This window comes from Leptopilina boulardi, unplaced genomic scaffold (assembly GCF_019393585.1).
Source record: "Leptopilina boulardi isolate dan_hultmark-lab unplaced genomic scaffold, ZJU_Lbou_2.1 LbouV2_202, whole genome shotgun sequence".
Classification (NCBI taxonomy): Eukaryota; Metazoa; Arthropoda; class Insecta; order Hymenoptera; family Figitidae; genus Leptopilina; species Leptopilina boulardi.
In genome coordinates, this window is record NW_026137755.1 from 1,995,097 (window position 1) to 2,019,381 (window position 24,285).

The following is a 24,285-nucleotide window of genomic DNA, read 5'->3' on the forward strand; positions in this document are numbered from 1 at the left end:
CTATGGAATAAGACCTTTTTTTAAATTAAAAAAACTTACCGAAAGAACATCAACGTATAGAATGACAAAGTGGAGTGTAAATGATAGTGCCATCGAAGCGATGAGCCACAAGTTGGACCACGGTGGCATCGTGATGAGTGATTGATTTTCAGACAAGCTAAAAATTTATTTCCATTTAATGTCTCGAAATAAAAATAAGTTTCCTTTTTTCTTTAGTAGCAAAAATTACCTGTTCATCGCGTTCAACATTTCAATTGTAACAAGAACGGAGAGAGCCATTGTCATGGGATGAGGATCATGGAATACTTTGCAATTGACACCCTTGAATTCTTCGCCACCTCCAATGCAAGCTAAATGATGAGTCTAGAAAACAAGAATTTAACAATGTTGTTTAAAATTTAACATTGTTTATTTTTATATTAACTTTTTTTCAAAAAAATGTTTGTTACCAATTGATAATAGTTCATTTGTGGTCCATTTGGACTGTACAAGAACCACCAAGCTGCTGATCCAACGGTTGCAGCGCCAACGTAAAAACCAATAGCGAGATAACGGAAGAACAACCAGCCGGAGATGAGAGATTCATCAGCTTTACGTGGTGGCTGCAAATAATTTATTGTATTTCAAAACTAAATTTTTAGAAGGTCATTTCAACTTTCAACAATTAGAAAAAAGCTACCTTGCTCATAATGTCGAGATCAGGAGGATTGAAACCAAGAGCCGTGGCTGGAAGACCATCAGTGACAAGATTGACCCACAATAATTGAACAGGGATCAAAGCTTCAGGAAGACCAAGGGCAGCAGTTAAGAAAATACTGCAAGTAAAAAAACCCCCAAATATAAATGAAATCAAATGCAAAATTGATTGTAAAATCAAATTAGAAATACAATTTACCTGACAACTTCACCAATATTGGAAGAGATAAGATAACGAATGAATTGTTTCATATTGTTGTAAATGGCACGACCTTCTTCAACAGCAGCCACGATGGAAGAGAAATTGTCATCAGCTAAAACCATTTCAGATGCTGATTTTGCAACAGCAGTTCCTGATCCCATAGCAATACCAATTTCAGCTTTCTTTAAAGCCGGCGCATCATTTACACCGTCACCAGTCTGGAAATTTGTTTTTTTTATAATTATTACTCTAATTAGCATCCTCAAATTATAAATGATAAAAAAATTATTACCATAGCAGAAATTTCGTTCATGCTTTGCAAGAATTCAACGATTTTGGATTTGTGAGATGGCTCAACACGGGAAAAGAGTCGCGCTCTAGCGCAAGCAGCTTTTTGTTCACTCATTGGTAAATCGTCAAATTCACGACCCGAATAAGATTTTCCAGTAGTGTCCTCGTCTTCGCCAAAAACACCAATACGTCTGCAGATAGCTTCAGCGGTAGCCTTATTGTCACCTGTGATGACAATGACACGAATTCCAGCCGCCCGACATCTAACAATTGAGTCGAAAACTTCTTTCCTTGGTGGATCCAACATTCCCACGACACCAATAAATGTCAAATCTTTCTCATATGTATAGAATTTGGTCGAATCACCAAGATCCATTTCATCGGGCTTCATTGGATGATCAGCGGTTGCAAGAGCAAGACAACGAAGTGTATCACGACCCGTACCGTATTGTCGTGTAAGATCGAGAATTCGATTTTTCAATGTCGTTGTAAGTGGGAATCTTTGTGATCCAACTCGTGCATGTGAACATCTGTCCAAAACACCTTCAGGCGCTCCCTTAACAAACAATTTTGGTCCAGAACCAAGTTTCGTTGTTCTCAATGGAACACAATAAGACGACATTGATTTACGATCACGCGAAAATTCAAGTGTAAATTCTTTCTTCCATTTTGTTTCCAAATCTTGACGAACAACAATTGCACTTGCACGACGGTCAAGGCCAGTTTTTGGTACACCAAAGGGATTTACCTTCTCAGCCAATACAATCAATGCAGTTTCAGTGGCTTCACCAACTTTTTCAAAAGCCTGTTTAAATTCATTAAAATCAATTGCGGAATCATTACACATTATGCAAATTGTTCCCATTTCATGTAGTGTCTCATAATCCTGGCCCTTGACTTTTTGTCCCTTTAGGAAAACATCTCCAATTGGCTCATATGTCGAGCCAGTTATTTCAAATTCATGGAAACTACTGTCATTACCTTCAATCTTTTCAAACACGAACATTCTATTTAAAAAAGGGGTTTCATTAGAGAAAATTATGTTTAAGTCAATAGGGGTGTAAATCTTCAATTTTTAAGGAATGGAATTTTAAAAAATACGTACCGACTGACGGACATTTGATTGGTGGTTAAAGTTCCAGTTTTATCAGAACAAATAACGGATGTGCAACCAAGTGTTTCAACTGATGGTAAAGAACGTACGATAGCATTTTTCTTCGCCATTCGTCTTGTTCCTAAAGCCAAACATGTTGTGATGACAGCTGGTAAACCTTCTGGAATGGCGGCGACAGCTAAAGCAACAGCAATTTTGAAATAATAAATTGCACCCTTAATCCATGAACCACCATGTGCTGGATCATTGAAATGTCCAATGTTAATAGCCCACACAGCCACGCAAATCACAGAAATAACTTTTGACAATTGCTCTCCAAATTCATCCAATTTCTGTTGTAATGGTGTTTTAATTTCCTCTGTCTCTGACATTTCAGTTCGAATTTTACCAATGGCAGTATTCAAACCAGTTCCAATGACAACACCACGTGCTTTACCAGCAGCAACATTTGTACCCGAGAAAAGAATATTTTTCTTGTCCTAATAGATAATTAAAAAAAAAGAGAAATATAATTGCATTAGTTTCCTAAAAATAATTGATATTTGCAAAATTGAGTCAGATGAATAGTCAAATTACACAATTGATTTGAAATTAATGCAAAGTGATAATTAGTGAGAATTGCGATGTTTGTAATTTGATTCTCTATTTTTTTAATGATGCTATCAATTTTAGAAATAGCACCGAATATGCTTAATTAATTTATTTCAAAAAACAACAGAAATGTATTTCAAACATTGTTATAAGCCGTTATAAAAATTAATTTGTCTTTCAAGCTTTGCAAAATTAATAATACTTCTTTAAAATTTCCCCATTAGACTAATTATATGATACAAACCTGATTGACAGCGCGAGGATCTGGAATGGCATCCGTGTGCTTTATAACTGAGACTGATTCACCGGTCAGAATTGATTGATCGATCCTGAGGGTGGTTGAAAAAATTTTCGTTAATCTAATATCAGCTGGAATTTTATCACCAACTGATACTTCAACAATATCGCCGGGTACAATTTCCTTAGCTCGAATCCTTTGAACACCGGATTTATCACCCCTGACAACTTTGCCCATTTCGGGCTCATATTCTTTAAGGGCTTCAATTGCAGATTCTGCATTACGTTCTTGCCAAACACCAACGACGGCATTGGCAATAAGAATGAGCAAAATAACAAATGGTTCGACAAACGCTGTGAACGCATCATCATGCTCTTCAAATAAAGCTAATACCTGTAAGGAAATTTTTTTTGGATCAAATTCTCAATAGTTAATTTTGAAATTATGGATACAAAATTTTACATTATACGTACGAAAGAAATAATAGCGGCTAATAGAAGAATCTTAACTAGAAGGTCGTCGAATTGTTCCAAGACGAGTTGCCAGATGGATTTTCCTGTAAGTAAATAATAAAAAGAAAAATGTAGTGTTTATTGTCTTTCTTTTTTTTCTTTATTTATTGAAACGATCTTTGTAGATTTTCCGAGACTAATACGACAGGAAATTAAAAAAAGAATTTGCGTCACAAGCAGCTCAACGCAGAGTCTGCCTTTAACGTCACGCTCGAATAAGTGCCTCATATTGACAAGCTCTCTCTCTCTCTCTCTCTTTTTCTGTTAATAATAAACGCTTAGAATCCTTGGACTTCAGTGTCACTGGCCAAAAACCTTGATGGTAAGAAATAGTACATTTTCAAGAAACTGGTATCGCTTTTGCCCCATTCTGTTATCTAATTATTGTTAGAAATGCCACAAGTTTTGTGCCGCTGACTATTTTTAATATGATTATACACCCAGCACACACACACACATAATAGGATTAGCAGAATTAACATCGTGACATTGAAACGACTATAGTGTAATTGGAATGCTTTCAGAAATTTCGAAACTTTTAACACACAAATTAATAGTCATGAAACGTTCCAAATTTTGCTCATTCGACAAAAAAAGAAAAACACTTGACCAATTTGTCTTGAAATTAATTTACTTTTGTCTGGCAATTTTCATTTGTTCCAAGAATTCTCTTTCGAAATTCTCATTTATACTAATTTATATATATAATTTATTATGAAAAGAATTTATTTATTTTACAATCGAAAAAAATTTCTTCTTTAAATTTTTTTTTCAATATTTAAAAAATTATTGTTTTTGGTTGTATAAAAAATGTGATTTTCTTCTAAATTATTGCAAATTTTTTTTTGTTTGTAAATGTATTTAGAGAATAAAAGATAATTTTGCAATAGAAGAGTAGAATGACAATGGTAGCAAGTCTAATGACCTTGATGACAAGTGCCTTTACCATTAGCAATTGACGTCATATATTGTTCCTTGGTTTGCATTTACCGATTTCATTAATTACAATTTAGTGATGAGGCTAGAAACCTATTAAACACTGACTCAACTTTAATCGAAGAAAGTGCAACACGTGCGTTCAACTTATTTGTCCACGTTGATATAATCTTATCTGACAAAAAATTCACTCAAACTGCGATTGTAAAAAAGCGGTTTTTCTTTTTATTTTGCAATTTATATATAACATTTTTTGAAAATATTTCATTAAATTTTATTATTAAATTTTCTCTTTTATTTTTCATTCAAATGCCTCGTACAACTAAATTAATAAGATATATCCGTAATGCTCATGTCAATCCACATAAATTGCATTGGATAAAAGCTGACCTAGTTCGATAGCGACAAATCCCATGACATTTATAAATTTCTTTTTCTTCGACAATGTCAGAAACTCAAATGTATTTTGCTCAAAGAAATGTTCATTTTTTCCTCCCTCCTTTGAACCGACAGCTTCATCAAATTTTCAGTTCTTAAGTCAATTGAAACATTATTTTTTCTTCAAAATGAAAACTTTTTTCTTATTAACAATTTAAATGATTAAATTTTGCAATAAAGAAAAAAATATTCGATTCTCTTTTTGCAAATTATATTTGTAAAATTACATTTTATAAATTCAAAGTATACAGTATAATAATTGCGCTATTTTAAATTATCAAAATTTCAAACAAATCTTCCTTTTGAGGAATAAATATTATTAAACGCGATAATAGATATTTTCGACATAAATTAATCAGAAATCCGACAACGCAAAATATTGCAGATTGAAAGAGTGTGTGAGAGAGAGAGAGATGCGACACCTTGACGTAAATCTAAACAGCTGTTTAAGAAAACTTGGCACACTTCCTCACAAGATCTTTATCTTGTTACGTCATCAATTTGATATTAATCTTTTGATTAGAAAAACATTAGAATTAAATTTGAAATGTTTAAAATAGATTTCAAAATAATTGTTAATTTGAAAAATAATTTACAGTGTGATAATTAATTATTAGAGTAGAAATAATTCTATTCCTTTTTTTGTAACAAATAATATTTCACATTCTAATTTTAACAGTAAAAAAAACGATTATAATGAAATTTCGATTAACTGGTTTTTCAATTTAACTTCAGCACGCGAAAACTTAAATCGATATTTATTTCTAACAAAATCAAATAATTTGAAATTTTCGTATTTCAAGGAAAAAAAAACTATGCGAAAAATTTATTTTAATTTTAAAGAAAACGTGTTATTTTTTTCATGTGAAAAATAAAGTTCTATATATATATAATCTACTTGAGAGAATATAATATTCTATTAATATTTCTCTGCACGTTTTTCGTCCATTGTGAATTCTGTATTATTGAAATTCCTTTCATTCTTATCAATCGTTCATAAATCAATTTAATCCACCCTCAAATTCATTTCAAAATAATTAAACGAGAGTTTAAAAGTGAAAATTACAAAACTTTTTTTCTCTTAAGTGGAATTTTAAAATGAACTCAACTTCAAATTCGATTTTTAATTATTAATTAACATTTATTTTAGACTAATTAAAAAATTATTTAATTTTCTATGTATCGTATGTTGAGTAAATTAAAGCTTATATAATTAAAATAAATTCTTACCCTCTTCGGCTGGCAATTCTGAAACAGAAAATAAAATACGAAAATTATTAATTATTGTCCCAATTTTCTGAGATGTAAATAAATTTCTATAATAATGATTCACAGTACTAAAATGTAATAGTTAATTTTTAAAAAAAATTTTGGAAACTAAAAACATGATGAATTATTTTCTAAAAATAAAAATGATTTTCTGTAAATCTAAATATTTCCTGATAGAAAATATTTGGTTTAAATAAAAATAGTTTTTTAATACAAGCATAATTTTATGAATTTAAAAATATTTTTTTTTTAATTTAAAATTATTGTTTATTAATATACAAATTAAATTTAATATAAAAATAATTTTTAAATAATTTGTAACAATTCACTTTATGGACTTTATGTTCATCAGGTAAAACAGTATCGATCGCAATTGCATACACTCTAATAGCTTGTATTATTCCAATAAAGTATATTAATCATGTTTCTAAGGGTGACAAGCGCTTCAAGAAATTATATAATTATTTCCCATAAGAATCCTTTTCATTTTCTTCCTTTAAAAAAAAACCACTGAAATATCCCATTTTAGAAAAATCGTTTCACTGTTATTCTTTTACTTTGTTATATTGTTATATTATTACACTCTTATTCTTCTCAGAAAAAGACTTATTTAAATTTGTTTACAATATTTTTTTTCAAAACCCTATAATAGAACAAAAGAAAAACATTTTTTTCACCTAATTCTAAATTTTTGTAAAAAAAAAGTACTCTTTTTCATTAATAATTATGTTAATCAAGAAACATAAAAGAGGCCTATTGAAATGAGGTTTTTAGTGAGAAAAAAAATGAGACATTGTTGAATTTTAATATATTGATGAAAATAAAAAACTAAGAAATTTTTTTGTATCAGGGAACTGGAAAATATAAACACGTCGATGGGATGTATGCAAAAGTAAAAGAGGTGTTAATCCAGTGAGAAAAGTTGTAAGTGGATATATAGGAAGGTCGAGTTTTCACTGCTGGAAGCGACATGGCTCGAATTTATCACGCGACAACGAGTTGTGCTGTGCAAGGACGAATCCAAAGCTGATAACAGCAATCATTTTTTTTTTATTTTTATTTTTTACTAACAAAAAATCTATTTTTCTACTATTCCTAAAAAATATTTTTTTCCCCTCATTTCTTACAAACTTTTTACTCACATTCTTTTTTTTCTCAAAGAAATTTGTTTTTAAAAGAACAGAAATTATACAAAAATTAAAAAAAAAATTTCAAAATAACATTTGTACTTAAAAATTTTAATTAGTTAAATAAAGACCCCTTTATTGACTGATAAATGGAATCTACAAACATAGAAAGTATAATAAAATTTTATTTTAAAAACAGTTTACAAAAATGAACGTGAAAAAAAGAGTGCAGAAGATTTCTGTAATAACATAAAACAGAAACAGAAAAAGAAGCGATAAATAGTCGTTTCTGTGCGAGAAAGAAAAAAAAGGGTTTTAAATGAATCCTCTTTTTTGTCTTTCTTTTTTAATCAAACGCCTACATTTTGCTTACAAATCTTAAAGTAAAGCAATTAATGGCAACTATTTTTACGCTAATACTATAAAAAAGTAACTTTTTATGTAAAAATATTATTTAAGAATTTTTTTTTAAACTTTGGTAAATAAATAAGATAATTACAATAAATTATTGGAACTGTTTATTAATTTCGAATCAAAAAAATTTTAAACACTTTAGGGAAATGCGAATTAAGAAATTTAGGTAAACGAGAATAATTATATATATGAAAGAACACTGTTCTCAATTGTATATATATATAAATGTATTTTCCTTCCTATCACAGTTAAACGTAAGCAAGAACTTGTGCAAATTTTCTGTAATCAGTCCAAATATTTGGCTAACCACGACTTCCAGTTTGATTTAAGATCAACTTCACGAGATCGTTAATGTACCACTAGGCACGGTTTATATAATCTCGTCGTCTTCACACGAAAAGAAAAATACATAAAAAAAAATTTGCCTGCAATAAAAATTTTCTTGAAGGCAAACCGCAAATTAGAACCATTCCTACAAAGACAAAAAATAAATAATTCTTCTTCAAATGTTATTAAAAAAAAGAATAAAATATTTTTTTTTATAATTTTTCAAATTTCGTTGAAATTCAAATTTTTCTAAATCTTGTTATTTTTTTTACATTGTCAAAAAAAGTTGACAAAATCTATTTTTACTTGACAAGCCATAGAATCATTTACATAGTTGAAAGACAAAAAGGAAGCTTAAAAATAACACATCGTTAATGATCATTATGCAAAAAAACTTCAAAGATCTTTTACCTCTGAGTCAGAGTAAAATTTTCGGTCAAATTCTATTTTTATCGATTTTTCAAGCTTCATCATTAACGGTCTTGATATATTTCATAATAGAATATGTAGAAAGCGGATTAATTTTAACATTGACTATATTTAGAAACGTGTCAAGATGATAATTTAATAATTAAGTAATTAATTTGTTTTGTTTATTTAAAAACATAACCTATAATTTTTGGCTTCTTAGGTCCATTTCTTTAGAGCGCGACACATATATTATTAATATATATGGTAACTTATTGGACCACAAGAGCTTGTTACAGTTACAGTTTGTACAACACGTGTTGTCATTAATAATGAATCATCCAAGGGACTATGTACCTGACGTGGTTACTTGTGACTGACCACGTCATATGTGTTTGTACTTCCGTAATTCCCATTGGGAGTATTTCAGAAAGACATCTCCTTTAATTTATTTGTAAAAAGAAAACTATTTTTTTGAATTTGAATATTGAGGTTATATTTCCCGCGCGCGACAAAAAAACCAAAATTTACCTCATTGGTCCAAAAAGAGCGCGCTTTTTTTAAAATGCGCTTTGAATAAAAAATTCTCAAACGCACTGCAAGAAAAAAAATAATGTCCGATATTAATATTTAATGAAAAATAGTCTTCATCAGACAATATAGAGATAAATTCTTTTTAATTATATTAAATATTAGGTAAAACTACTAAATATTCAGAATAAAAAATTTAAAAAAATCAATGAACTTTAACCTTTGATTAACATTAAGTAAATTGGTGAAAATGTAGATATATGTGACTTGATGTTGATTTAGAAACACGACAATATCTGCAGATATATTGATTAATTTGAAGGCCTTATTTTCGTCACTGATAACATGAAATAAATACATGTTAAAAATATAAAATTTGAATGAAAATTATATTTGGTAAATAATAATTAATGAAGAGAATGTAAACAACTTCATTCTATATTTTTAAGTTTCTCATAAAACTTACTCTAAAACTTTTCTCAACAACTTATATATATAGTATACAAACGAAATGCATTCAAAGTTTGGTAACTTTTAAAGTTTTTCTATTTGAATATAAAGCAAGTTTAATTAGTTTTGTCACTTAAAGAATGTTTCCTTCCCCCCTTGTGAACTAGAATCCTTTGAAATATTTGATTTGAATTTAACTGATTTATATATATTGCCAAACTTTGAAATACTTTTAAAAAAATCTATTGAATGTTTAATTAAACTTTTCCCAATAAACTACTGCTATTTATTGTAAGAACTTCAATTATGACGACCCAGATTCTTGAGAATTAATATTTTTAATGTGAAAATAAGAAAGAAAAACTATGTTCTTATACTTCCTAACTATATATACTGCACTTGAGATAACGAGTTTCTTTTAAGCCCTCAAGCCTCAAAATAACGAACAAAAGAATTTTTAAACAGTTCCTCCTTTTTCTCGCAATATTAAAATATTCTCTTTTTTAAAAAAAAAAAAAATTAATATTCCCGCGTAAATTAAAATATTTGAAAAATTAATCATTTATATATTTAATTAGTATTATGAAAATGTAAATAAAACGGAAAAATAATTTTTTAACAAACATATTATATTGTACTTCCCTTAAAAAAATAAATTCAAAATTATTTAATTTTCACATACTATTTTCTCAAAAGGAAGTTCAATGACCTCATTTACAGAGAGCTCTCAAGGATTTTTAAACGTATATAAAGTTCGTTGATTGATTCAAAACAGTGCTTATTTCTATATATAAATTAATTTCGCTGAACTAAAAAATTATGAAATTAATTTTCTTCAGTGAATTAACAAGAATATTCCAATTCTTCATAAAAAAATATATGAAAATTTTTTTATAATAAATTATAAATTATTTTATTATAAAAATATTTATTTAATTATACACAAAAGAAAATTTGTTCATTCAAATGATATTTAACTATAAATTATAATTCTACGATGTCAAGCAAAAATTATTAAAGTTGTTCTTTTCTTTTTAATAAGATTATAAGCGACTTCTCGAACCCGCAATAATCGTCTCGCTGACGCGCACAATGAACTGTAATGAAGTGTCGACAACTTAGCACGCGATTTCCGTACGAAAAATCTGCTTCAAAAAGTATATGACGTCTTCTGTATAACATTAACGTCATTCCTTAAAATAGCAAAAAAAAGTATTCAATAATGAAATTCAATTTTTTTTAATATGAAATTTTCAAATTATACTACATTCTATAATTATTGATATTAATGTTGTTTTTTAAAAATTGAAAATTTGTTATTTTAAACATTTTGTTTTCAGTTCTCAAGTTTCCAAGGAAAATGTATATGCTAATTGAAATAATTTTCATGTGTATATTTACAGATTAAATAAATTTAAGTGAAGCCTTTGAAAAGCGCAAATACATTTTAGTGAATGAAATAAATATAAAAAATTTTCAAACGTGATTTTTATTCGTTTCCAAATATACATAATAATAGATTTAATCGCGTCTATATAGTATAAGAAATTTTCGCTATAAGTAACTTTGTCTATGCCAAAAATAAACTAATCGTTTTCCCCTTCTTTTCTTCTATTCCTATTTAATTTTACAAATTTTCATAACTAAAACAATATTATTTTCGTATTAAAAATAATTTATGCGTGCATACTTTAATAAATTCAACGAGCATTTGAATTATGTAACAAAAAAATGTGTCTCGGTCATAGTTTGTATTTCATGGCCGTTGCACTTTTTTTTGTACTGAAAATCTCCACGAGAGCTTTGTTTGCAATGGCAGCGAGTTGTTGCAACGTATAATCTGCTCGTGCAGGAAAAGGCTTCAGGGTTTTTTTTTTTTTTTTTTTTTTTTTTTTTTTTTTTTTTTCCTCACATATATAGCCAACACAACACAGATACTGGTTAAACATAATGAGAAGTGTGTCTATTAATAAGAGAGCTACCATTAGTTAACCCTACGAGATACACGAGCAGATACCTTTTATTAGAACATTGCTCGTTGTTCCATCAAGTTAGTGGGGCTTTTTGACTGACGACGCTCGATAATTATTAGTTTCATTTTTTATCTTCTTATTTATAACACGTTTATTCTAATCTTCTTTTTATTTCATATATGTATAAAGGGCACCGACTTTCTTCACTGATTTAATGTTATTATTAGCAATATTAAATAATAGACTTTTATTTTATTATTAAACTTATTTCTTTTAAATGAAAATATTTATAAATTGTTAAGTTCTAATTTTCATTGAAAAAAAACTATTAAACGAACATTTTGTTAATAAGATACACGAGAATGCTGAAGAAAAATATCAACGAATGATAGAAGAGGCAAAATGACGTGATTGCTTTTTAGAACATTTCTCGCACAGGAATAGAAACTAATCTTGGCCGGGATAATTTTTACTATATGAAAATATAAACTTTACCTAGAAATACCTATTTTGCGAAAGATATATAATTTTCAAAAATATTTATTAAATTCATTAATAATAAACTTTGACTTATGATTTAATATCATTTTACTGAGGAAACTTTTCAAAATCTAAAATATTCCACTTTTACCAAGAGTATATGCATAAAAAAAATATATATATATATAATGTGACGCGTAAATACATCAAGGTAAGATCTTGGAGCCACTTTTCTAATCTGTACATCCGGTATTAGTTGAAACACTCAAGTTGCAAATAAAGCAGAAACAGACATTTCGAATGTTACTTTCATGAATTTTCTATTCCTATTTAACTACGTAATTAAAATTTTAAAAATTACAATTTTTATAAATTAAAAAAAATCTGTATTTATTATATAATCATTTAACTTAAAATTTTTTCGAATTTCTTAAAACTAATTAACAAACATCTTAATAGTAAACCTCTAACTAATAAATATATATGTAATGCTCCACGAAGGGACCTATCCCTGAAATAACATTAGGCTTAGTTTTCATGTACAGTACACGGAAAACTGAGCCTAATGTTATTTCGGGAATATATCCCTTCTCTGATGGAGCGTCATATGTCTTTATTAGATTCGTTTACTAACTTTTACTAATTCTATGAGAATTTTATAAAAAAAAGTATTTATATTTAGAAAAAAATTTATAAAAATTTTCCTCAATATTTATCGAAATAGATATAGACAGAAAGAAAGAGCTTAACTAGTTAATAAGTTTCATGACTGCAAGTTAGATAAAAAGAGGGGGTGAGGGGAAGCACGAAATGTGTGCGCCATTTGATAAAGTGAAACACATAAACAGAAACAGAGCACGTGGAGTACACGCGAACTCCTTGAATTGCTTAATACAGTCGCTTTTAGAGTAATATTGCATCTGCAAACCCAGAAGATAATACAGTTCAGAGAACATATAGTACTTTAGTTATCACTTTATGGATCTGGAAAATTTAATTATCATCGTCACAATTTATTTTCCCTTTATTTAATCATTTATGAATCCCAAATCGAATCCCGAAAAAAACTATTTCATTTATTATGAGTGTCACTGCCCTCTGTTGTCTATATCAGCTATTTCTTTCTTTTTTTGTACTAGAAAATTATTATAGGAATGAAAAATTGTTTTAAATTCACTCATGCGAATTTGTTTCACTATGACTTTTTTGTCATATAGGAAAATAAACGTTTTGTATAAATCTGTCTCTTTCGCACTCAAGGGTTCATAATTTAAAAATCTTACATCTAGATTAGGTTGAATCAAACAAAAGTTTTGATTATCATAAATATAAACACTAAAATAAGGTTGAATGAAACATGATATGATGGAATGAAGCAAATTTTGTTTGATTCAACCTTACTATAGAATTTAAATCTATAATAACTAAATTTTTATTTGTATCTCTCAAAGGATAGATTAAAACAATGAAAAATTTCTTTTATTAATTTAAAATAAACTGTTTATTGTATGTACTGTGATGTATGTATGTATGTATGTAGGTATGTACACTTTCCTAACAGCATCCGGATATTCAAGATATATTTCGGATGTTCTATGGATAACCGGAAAGTAGGATATCTATAGGATGTTTCAGGGATATCCATAGATATCCTAAGAACATCCTAGAGGTATCCTACTTTCCGGATACTGATAGGACATTCATACACTGCAAAAAGAAGTACCTTATTTTAAAATGTTTTATTGCGTTTTTAAGACATTAAGATGTTTAAAATGTCTTGATATCTTGAAAACGCTACAAAAACGTCTTAAAATAAGATATTACTTTTTACAGTGATAGGATATTCTGAAATGTTCTCTACTGTTAGGGTTTAAACTCTGTAGTTTATTTGATTGTAGAAACTTAGACCCCGCATGTCCGAAGTTATCTGCGAGTTGATGATAAAATAGTAAATAAATTTATAAAATCACTTACCGTTAAGACCATATTTTTCTTGATTTCTTCGCACTTGATCAGGAGCCAATCCTTTTTCAGAATCAACACCGAAAAAATTCACCACCTCGTCCACAGTTTTACAGTGGCCGTCCTCCATTATTGCTTTCTTTTACTTTGTGACCAGTCTTGTTAAAGTTTATGTACGTTCATTCACCCAAATAATTTCTGAAATGAAACAAATTTTTCATTAAATATTATAGTATTTTTTTGTAAAGGCTTAATAAATATATCTTACGACAAATGGAGTAAAATACAGAAAAAATAATAAAATAAATTAATAAAATGCAAATTTTTACTTAACCTACTCCTTACTTATAATTTACTATATCTAAACTATTAAACCGATACGAGGCAATGAACTTGGCATTTCGGTAGGTTAGGGAATCAAGACAAAGTAAATGTATTTCACATAAAGATAAACTTGTTATAAGCCACGCCACGAAGGATGAATCTATTTTCATACCTAACCTCACTTCCTCCGTGTTCCCTGTACTCGTTACACTATATATATACATATACATGTATATATATAACGAATGGTACTAGGTAAACAAAACAAAGAAATAAATTCATCAAGATTTTGCAAATAAATTCTAAATCTTATTTCGAAAATAATTTCGCTACATTTTTAAACCTAACTTAATATCAACGTCAGCTGTTTTCTCCATTTACATAAATTCATAAAGCGTAACAGATAATGTTTAACATAAAGAGAGCAATATAGTATCATCCATTTTATGTAATTTAAACATTTTTTTCATATTTTCATAAATAAATATTAAGTCTGTACTATAAGATAGTAATAAAAAATTTCGGAGTAAGCACGTGTCAAAGAAAACTTACCGTTTTTTGTTTTTTTATATACAGAAACGCATCAAAAAATGCAAATCTCTGTAAAGAATATCGAAAAACTAATATTTTAACTATTTAAGCGTATAATAAAATTCAATTTTTAAGTTCAATGACAGAAAATGACTATATTGTCTGTTTGCTATTTCTGTGACACTATAAATGCACAACGACGATAACGACAAGTCTCACACACATTCACCACAAATAATTAAACTAATCACGTTTACAAAATCATCACAAGACGCCGGTTTCACTAAAATCTAAGGTATACGTCATTTTTTCAAGCGTCGCAAACACTTAGACCGCATTATCACACAATCCAGCTTGCCTTTCCTTTCAGAAAACTGACACGACCACACGATGAACAGCAAATCATTCCATCCCCCTCTGGAAAAATTGTCTGCGCACGTGCGCCGCCTCGCGGAACATACGATTCATGTCGATTGCAACGCCACTTGGTAAGTAATTTATTTATTTCTATTATTGAATTTCATAAATCAATTATTTAATATTCACACATAAATCAAATGAAAGAATGTAACATAATGTTTTATAATTTCATTAATACAATAAACATAATTTTTGATGTGAGAAAAGATGTTAAATTGAAAATAACATTTAACATGTTTTGGCGGAAGATATTCGAATTAACGTATATGATTTTAAAAGACAGGAGCATGTGGAGCAATCTGATTGGTGTAGAGAGGGAAGTATGTTCTGTTATTTTAGGGCTATTTCCTTGGCGCGTACTTTGACACACTTGAAAGTGAAAATTTATCTATATTGTAATTACATAACGATTATAGACAGTTAGAGGAAGAGAGTATTACGAGTACAGAAGTATTGATTATAAAAGTGAGAATATAAATCGTAACAGTTATAGCCGAAGAAATTAAATTTTATTTGTCTTAATTTTTTTTAAACTAAATTTACTTTTTTTTGTTTCAGATGGAATAGCAATATCATCGATAAGGAAAAGACAGGTACTTTGAAGGATTCTAAGGATTTACATTTAGATGTAGAACAAAAAGGATCATCGATTAATGTGTTTATGTGTTATAGAAAACCAAATCGTAATCAGCTGCAAAATGAAGATCATCAAATAATGTGTTTGTTAGAAAACCAAATCGTAATCAAGTGCACCGAGAAGATCATCAACTAATGTGTTAGAAAACCAAATCGTAATCAAGTGCAACAAGAGGATCATCGATTAATGTATTTGTTAGAAAACTAAATCGTAATCAGCTGCAAGAAGATCATCAAATAATGTGTTTGTTAGAAAACCAAATCGTAATCAAGTGCACCGAGAGGATCATCAACTAATGTGTTAGAAAACCAAATCGTAATCAAGTGCAACAAAAAGATCATCGATTAATGTGATTGTTTTAGAAAACCGTATCGTAATCAAGTGCAACAAGACGATCATCAATTAATGTGGGTTTTAGAAAGCCAAATCGTAATAGTAATAAGATTATAGATAAATAACATCAGTGTATCAAAATACAAAATATTGTAAAAACACTGTCATCTTAGTTTTCAACTTTTGAATGCATGAGATATACAATATGTAATTTATACACAATACTTTGGTCATTTAAATTATTTTTGTTTGAGTTATTAATATCTGAATTGAATTTTTTTATAAATGAAATAAGTTTGACATTGAAATAAAAAAAAAAAAACATTTTTTCTCATAGAAATCATATATGTGAAACTGAAGGGAGAGAGGTATACACAACAGTAGGTAAGTATCGAAAATCGAAATACCTCAAAGTTTGGTCATTAAATATGGAGGCGCTGAGATCGCGATACGCGGCAAATATGAAATCGGGTATCATGGGCACTATAGAAAAATCGCGTGAAAATAGTGAGATAAAAAATAGAGTAAAGATCAATACCATTCAATGACTATACGGTGTCAGTACACAAACTGGCGAATTTGGAACCGGTCTGGATCTGCTACCCACGAAGATTACTTTTCTCTAAACGCCCGGGACGCGGCTAACGCAGCCAAATCGCGCGTGCCCGAGCGAACGCTTTTAGCACATCCCGAGACGACTTCCTAATTATTTTGGCAGAACTATAGTCGTGCTCACTACACTGCCAACTCGATCTCAGGGACTCGATCACAATCACCACGAACGAATCGTAAAATTTCCTCAGGCTTAACTTATATGAAAAAATTAGTCCTTATAGTTCGAAATTATAAACTTCTTTTTGGATGAATTTAAGAAAGAATATTTTGTTATACATTGACTTTGAATACGTTTTTCCAAAAATACATACATTTGTTTCGCAATATAATTAAAATTTTGTTATGTTACAGTGTTGCTAAATGAATAAAGTAGATACGACATTTCATAAAATTTTGAATTTATATATATATGCATTCCTGGCACTTATTTGAAAACTTGTGAGAACCAAGTGCCACCTACACTTTATGTGGTGCTTTGCCAAGTTACGTCATTGCCAAACGCACACAATCATTGCATTACACTCGCGTCATTTATGTCGTTATAAGTTACGAAGCAATTCGTCAACGTCATTAAAAAAAAGCGAAGAAAATATACAACACTTGCAAGAAGCGTATACTATGTAGTTTAATATATAATGTTTTAATGTAATATTTTCATTAGTTGAAAAAAAGAAATTGTTTTTGTATACAAAAATATCTTCTGTTTATTCAATTGGAGTAATCGCGAAAGAGGAAGTGAAGCAATGGTTGACATTGATACATCAAATCAGTTGAAAGTTTAAAAGATGAAGTTTGCTCAAACATTAGTATTATCGTATAGATCATCGTGGGAGGAGAAGGAAGAAATTCTGGATGAGAGTTCAGCCAGCAGTTTATCAAAGAAGGTAACAAATGCACAAAGCCGCAGGAAGAAGAGTTATAGCTTCTTGTGATGTCCTATAGACCGCCTATATTATGATTAAGGAAAGATTTTTGAACCTGACATTGTTTATTTGAAAATAGCAGAAAATGATGAATGCACTTCTTAGTGTTTGTTTTAGGATTAGTCTGGTTTACGTAAGGATCGTAGATTTCTGGTTCAATTCTTAGGAGAGTTACTATTTTGAAGTCCCTAATGAAAATAAGGAATCCTGATAGTCCAGAAGTCTAACTGATAGTCCTACTAAAGCTCATTTTAGCAGTTATTGAAACTAAGAATCTTTTAGGGTATAAGTACAAAATAGAAAACTGTAGACTACAACTTCAAGTGCAGAAAAGCAGATCATAAGTTCGCAGATTGTAAGAATAACTAAAACTGATTTTGTTTTAAAAGTTTAAATTGTAATTTATGAGTTACCTTTTTAATAATGCACCCTCAGTGCAACGAAGATTCTTTTACATACATATACTCAAAAGTACTTTTAAAAAAATACTTCTTCAATGTTTCGTCAAATTTTTTTTTCCTTTACAAGATAAATCAAAATTTATTTAAAACAATTAAATTTACGATAAATAATAGTTATTATCACTATTATAATATTCTTCAGCATAAAAGCTGAAGCTATTTTTAAATAAAGTACTAAGATTTCATTGATCTTGTTTCGTCTCTGGAAACAATCTTCTTATGACCCTAAGAGAAATTTTCTATTTATGTCTGATTATACAGTGAACTCTATTTCATATTACAAAATGACATAATTTAAATAGTTTATTAAAATTTTCAGTTTTGATTTTAATGGTTATTAAAAGATTTTCTTTTTAATAGACAATTCTTAATTGCCCAAGTGTTTGTAAATTATTTCATTATTTTAAACTTTTACAAATAAATTAAAGAATTTTCAATCGAAAACAATTTCAATGAATTAAGTACTATTTCCATGAATTAAAAAGTAAAAATATGAGAAAATTTGAAGTAGTATTATATTGTCAAATTTTTTATACCATTGATACTTTAAATAAAAAAAAATTAAACGATTGATTTTAATTCGGTAGATATAATGTTAATTAAATTAAGAAATTCTTATCCTCCGTCCCCTCACAAATTGCAGTAAATCCCCTTTTTTTTGCACATAATCCTCGTTACACCGAGAGTTTTTGTTTCCATAATCCTTCGCGCATGCTCAATCACACACTGAAGGACGCGCTAAAAATTTTATTTTCAAAGCACAAAATTCTTGTTCTTCAAATTATAAATCCTGCTTTTGTTGTTTTTCACAAATCACTGTTTCCTTTTTTTTCTTTTCATTTTCTCGTCTTGTTTCACTATGTTTCACATAAAAACAAAAAACAAAATTCACAAATTCACTAAGGGGGACTTACCAAATTCTTTAAACAATCACCAGAACCCGAAGAGTTCCACCGGCGAGAACAATAGTAATCCAAAAAACCTCGAATCGGAACAATTTAATATAGAAATATTTTAATTAATAAACAAACCAAAAAAACATTTAATAATTAATCACACTTGTACGAGGCCCCTGAATCGTGTTCGTAATTACTCTTGGAGCATTTTTTGCGTGCGTCGTGCGTGAGTAAATAAAAAAAAACACACAATCGTACAAACGTCGCAACGCCTGCGCTGCTCAACGAAACGGGGCGACGGGCGACGTTGAAATTCGTTTAAATAGTCATCAACATCGCACCCTAGTGGCAAGACACTAAACGAGGAAAAGTCTGGACCCGAGCCAGTGATCCCGGCTGTTTTATAGGCTGTTCTGTTTTCAATGCAACCTTCACAGAAAAGAATGGAAAAATCATACCTTTTTCTGATTTTACATGGCAGAAATAAAATTTTAATTCTTTAGATCGAAAATTTTATGAAAAAGGGAAGAGAAAACTTTTTTTTATTTTTAATATTTTCATTGATATTATTCAAATCTCACTCCCTTTTTTCAAAGCCAATTTGATAAATAAAAAAAAGGAAAGTTTTCTTATTTAAATTTTTAAATGTCCGGTATTTTTTAAATTCTGAAGCTATATATAAAAGCTTACTTGTTATTCGATAATGTGAAGTATTTAGCGGCGTTTATCGTTTGAATCGTAAAAACCTTTATGAGGACATAAAATATAACACTTTCATATCTTTTACTTTGATTATTATTTTCATTTCTTTATTTTGAAGATTTGCACTTGAAAGTATAAAGAAATTCAACATTAACTATATATAATTTTATGATTTAGCATTATTAGTTTCTTTTTTACTATTATTAGTAATATAAACAAAATTTCAGAATAGCAACAAACAAAGGTAAATTATTATTGAATAAAAATCGTGTAAATAAATCTGACAATTAAATTTAGCTGCGGAATTTATTAGTAATTATTTAAATTAAATTATTAAATTAAATATTATATATATAAATTAAAAATTATTTAGGAACATTTAATAACTTGTTTAATAATTATTAAAGTTGATTAAAATGACATTATATTATACGAATCGCTTGTTTTATCGGTATGCTCATTATGAACCGCAGAAATAGACATCGTTATTTCACCACTTATTTCGACTTTGTAGTTCAACGCGTGGATGTTGTATTTTTAGTTGAACTCATCGGATGTTATGTAAATCTCTCGCTTAATATTGATTTACTGAACATTATTGCTTTCAAACAAAAACGCATTTTTACCAAAAAAAAAATATATTGAGCTATAAACATTTAACGCGATTAATAGAAGTACAAATAAGAGTTATTTTCTTGTAAACTATTAAATTTTAAAAAAATTCATGTACTATATATATATATATAATTAATAGTAATGTAAAATTGCTGAATAGAATTATGTTCCTTACTGTTAAAAACTATGTAATTTACAGAAAATACAATATTATTGAAGAGGACCCAAACGAAGGGTCGAAACGTCTAACAAAAAAAAACATCTAGTTTCATTTTTATTACATTAAGGACCCTAAAAAACCACAAATCATTCCATTCAGCAATTTTATATAATTAATGTTAAAAACTTTTTAGAGTTTAAATAAATTAATTAAATTTTTTTACACTGGGTCAAAAATAAGAAATTTATTATTTTATTTAATTGAATTAGTTTGTTAATATTTTTAAAAAAATTTACCGAGTATATACATCTATAAATATTCATATTGGTTGTCTGACTAAATCAACATTTTTTAAAAATAACCTGCCTAACGAAGTTAAAGATATTTTTATTCCTTATGAAATAAGAAAATTTTTCTATAATTTACTTTTAAAAGTGTCAAATTTTCAATCAATGTCAAATTCATCACAATAATTTTAGTGGATAGAAAAATAAATAGTTAATAATTATTAATTTTAGAGAGACTTCAAATTAATTAATAATTTCTTTAATAGAAAATATATCTTAAATAATTTTTCTATCACTATATAGGCAGTTAAAGGATTAATTTGTTAGAATGACATACATGTTGTATGCGATGTATTCTTAAAGGTATGTGATTTGCAATTCTATTGGCGCGATGAGTGAAGAAAGATTTCGGGTTATCGTACGCACATACATCAATTGACTATTGACAAATGATTCACAATATGTCTGAGACAACCCGGAAGATCCTTATTTTTAGAAAACCTTTTATGATTATTGTTAATAATTTTTGGTGACAGCGATGGAATTCGAAATATCTTATATACTTCTCGCAATTTTTTTTAATTAATTTGTAAAAGAGAAATTTTAATAACTATAAGCCAAAAAGTTGAAATAAATCTAATATTTTATTTTTCATTTGAAATCTTTATTTTATACATATATAGAATTTTTTTTGCGTATATAAAAACAATAATATTTTCTGGTGTGTCACATCCTTCAAGCTTACTGCTTAGCTTATTAAGATTTGTAGTGATTTAAGTTCCGTACGGGACACTTGCCAAACATTGTGATCTCAGTATAAATTCGCAATGTCCGGAGCAAAAGATTTTAGCTTTAATGTCTTCCGGGTGGACATGTTCAGACTTTTTCTTTTTAAATAAAACAAAATTATCAACAATTTTTTTTTAATCCTTAATTGTTACTTTGAAAATGATGAAATTTTCAAATTCAATGTTTTAAAATCTGTCGCCTATTTGGATGATCAAAATTAGCCAAGAGTCAATTTGATTGCATCGATGAGCTGTAATTAACAACTTTCGGTAAATAGTGGCAAACATTAGTATAATGTTCCTTGTCGCGCTTTTCTTATGCCAATTATTAGCATTTGCACTATATAACATTCGCAGATGTCGGACTATATTTGGGAGGTTGAGACACGGTTACTTCACTTTGGTCCACTTGGCCGTTGATTGGACCCACGTATTTTTAGTGAGGTCGCTACATCATTCTGCTTAAGACCAAGCAATGCGATTCCATCGCATCGTGAATTACCACAGTCTCGTAGATAATCAAGATACAAATTACCTGGTCGTCCTATTTATATTCAGCTCAATGTTACTCATCCAGGATCTCGCATAGCGTCTCGGAATCATTCCAATCCGGTAATTCACATTTTGCACGAGTCTCGTCACCACGTGTCGAGGACATTGAATCAAAAACTACTCAGTCTGGAAAATTATTTTAAAAAACTAAAGTTTAATTTTTAAAAAATATAAATAATTATTTTACATATAATAATACGTATTTTCTTTTATTATACTTCATAAATAAAGTTATCAATATCCCTTCTTTAATCAAATAAAAGGAGTATCTCGATTGTGAGAGAATAAATACGCAACCTATGAGCGATTTGCTGAACTTCAATATATGACGCGCAGGCATCTTTCGCGGCAATATTTGAAAATCTAATAAAATTCAGCCGAAGAAGATAATCGTTATCGGCAAAAATCGACAAGGGAGTAATTAATCGTAGGTAGAGGATTAAAAAAAATCTTTTTAAAAAAGTAATTTGTAATTGTAATTTTCTTTTTTGGTTTATTTTTTCCTTTTATATACAATAATTTATTATTATAAAGTTCGCAGTACACAGGTATTGTTCGCGATCTTATAATAAATTGTTCGATGCATTCAACGACGCGACGAGAAACTTTGGCAGATCCCGAGCGGACGCTTGGTCGTCGCGTGGAAACGCAGAAAACTCTCATCTATCATGTCGAAACATGTATCTCGAAAATAGTCACAAGGATATTACGAGGTCGTATTTAGTTGCTGTTTTACAACAAGTGTAATAGGATTTAAGTAGAAGGCGATTTTCAAACGATATTCAATATTTCATACATAATAAATACGCATATACAATATGGTTCATTGATAACAATATGATGTGATTTTGTTATAATAATAGCATTTTTTTCGTAAACCATATAATATATTTTTTCATATTATTTTACTTGAAGTTTGTATAATAATTAAGCATTTATAAATTCTGCGATAAAATTCTATCAATGAAATTTTATAAAAATTTTTCGAATTTCTTTGGATATGCAAAAAAAATTGTAATTGAAAAAATTTGATTTTCTTCTTAATTACATAATGGCGTTGTTTTAATAAGTGTTATAAAGGTTCATATGTGTATATGGCTCGTGCCAAGGGACCGAAATGGACAGAAATAGAGGTATTGTAGCATTTTCTGGTGAGCACCGAAACGACGTCCTCGATATTTATGTCATGCACCGGTCCCCTCTCTATTTCTCTCAAAACTAACAATAAGTCATTATTTTCGTCTTTTGAACTTTGTAACATAAATTCTTTTGATCTATGCACTGATAACTTAAATCTTTTAAATTTTATATATATATATATATATATATATACTATTATAGAATATGCTTTTACAATTTTATATTCTTTCAAACAATTATTATTTATTAAAATTAAACATATACAATAATTCATTGAAAAAGATAAATTTATTATAAAAGAAAAATCTTTTTTTTTAATTCTGAAATATTGATAAATTCTCGCGTTTGTCTTTCATGAGGAACAGATGGTGCACACGTGTTAGATGTACGGATATCACGTGTGATTACGGAAATCATTTGCCGAAATTTAAGACACAACGCGTGTCATCAAAGAACAAAACTATTAAAAGAAATGAAAATTAAATCATTCTTTTCTTTTTATAAATAAATATAAGGACAAAAGTTATTTAAAATCAGTTACGCTTCGTGTCACCTGTCAGAGAGCAAATACTGGAGGTTGAAAGCTTAATATTCGAAGAAGATGGATGTATTTTTTTTTATCATCAAACATTGACAAATACATTTTTGAAATCATCATCAATCAGAATTATTTTTAAATGTTCGTAATATTCACATAAGTTTATTTCTTTTTTTTCCTTTATACCTTCAACGAAAATATTATGCATCTCTTTCAATATGAATAAAATAAAAAAAAATCGGTTGGTATGGTCTCCCTTGCCATGATAACGGTTGCTATAATAACCAAACTATGTGTACAATGGACGGACGGACGGACATGCCGTTCAAAAATCCCATAACGTTTAAAATCCAAAAATGCAGTTTTTGTGATAGTTTATCAAATATATTTTTGACTAGCTACAC

General features: G+C 28.7%; 1 protein-coding gene across 7 annotated transcripts in view; it reads right to left on the reverse strand.

The window, feature by feature from the left end:
- The window catches only part of LOC127278367 (calcium-transporting ATPase sarcoplasmic/endoplasmic reticulum type), a 33,376-nt gene extending 13,967 nt beyond the window's left edge, over window positions 1-19,409 (reverse strand). For 3 of the 7 annotated variants that reach the window (XM_051300071.1, XM_051300070.1, XM_051300064.1), the window contains exons 1-12: window positions 19,118-19,409; window positions 13,972-14,157; window positions 6,249-6,266; window positions 3,606-3,688; window positions 3,139-3,525; window positions 2,295-2,782; window positions 1,191-2,196; window positions 896-1,116; window positions 680-815; window positions 450-602; window positions 230-363; window positions 40-157 (exon numbers count right to left, since the gene is read on the reverse strand). In XM_051300071.1, coding sequence (XP_051156028.1) covers window positions 40-157; window positions 230-363; window positions 450-602; window positions 680-815; window positions 896-1,116; window positions 1,191-2,196; window positions 2,295-2,782; window positions 3,139-3,525; window positions 3,606-3,688; window positions 6,249-6,266; window positions 13,972-14,089 — 2,862 coding nt within the window. In that variant the 5' untranslated portion in view covers window positions 14,090-14,157; window positions 19,118-19,409. Of the gene's footprint in view, window positions 1-39; window positions 158-229; window positions 364-449; window positions 603-679; window positions 816-895; window positions 1,117-1,190; window positions 2,197-2,294; window positions 2,783-3,138; window positions 3,526-3,605; window positions 3,689-6,248; window positions 6,267-13,971; window positions 14,158-14,304; window positions 14,329-14,835; window positions 15,224-16,611; window positions 16,890-19,117 lie in introns of those variants that run through there. The other 4 variants (XM_051300065.1, XM_051300067.1, XM_051300068.1 and 1 more) reach the window with 4 other exon arrangements.
- Window positions 19,410-24,285: the final 4,876 nt, after the last annotated feature.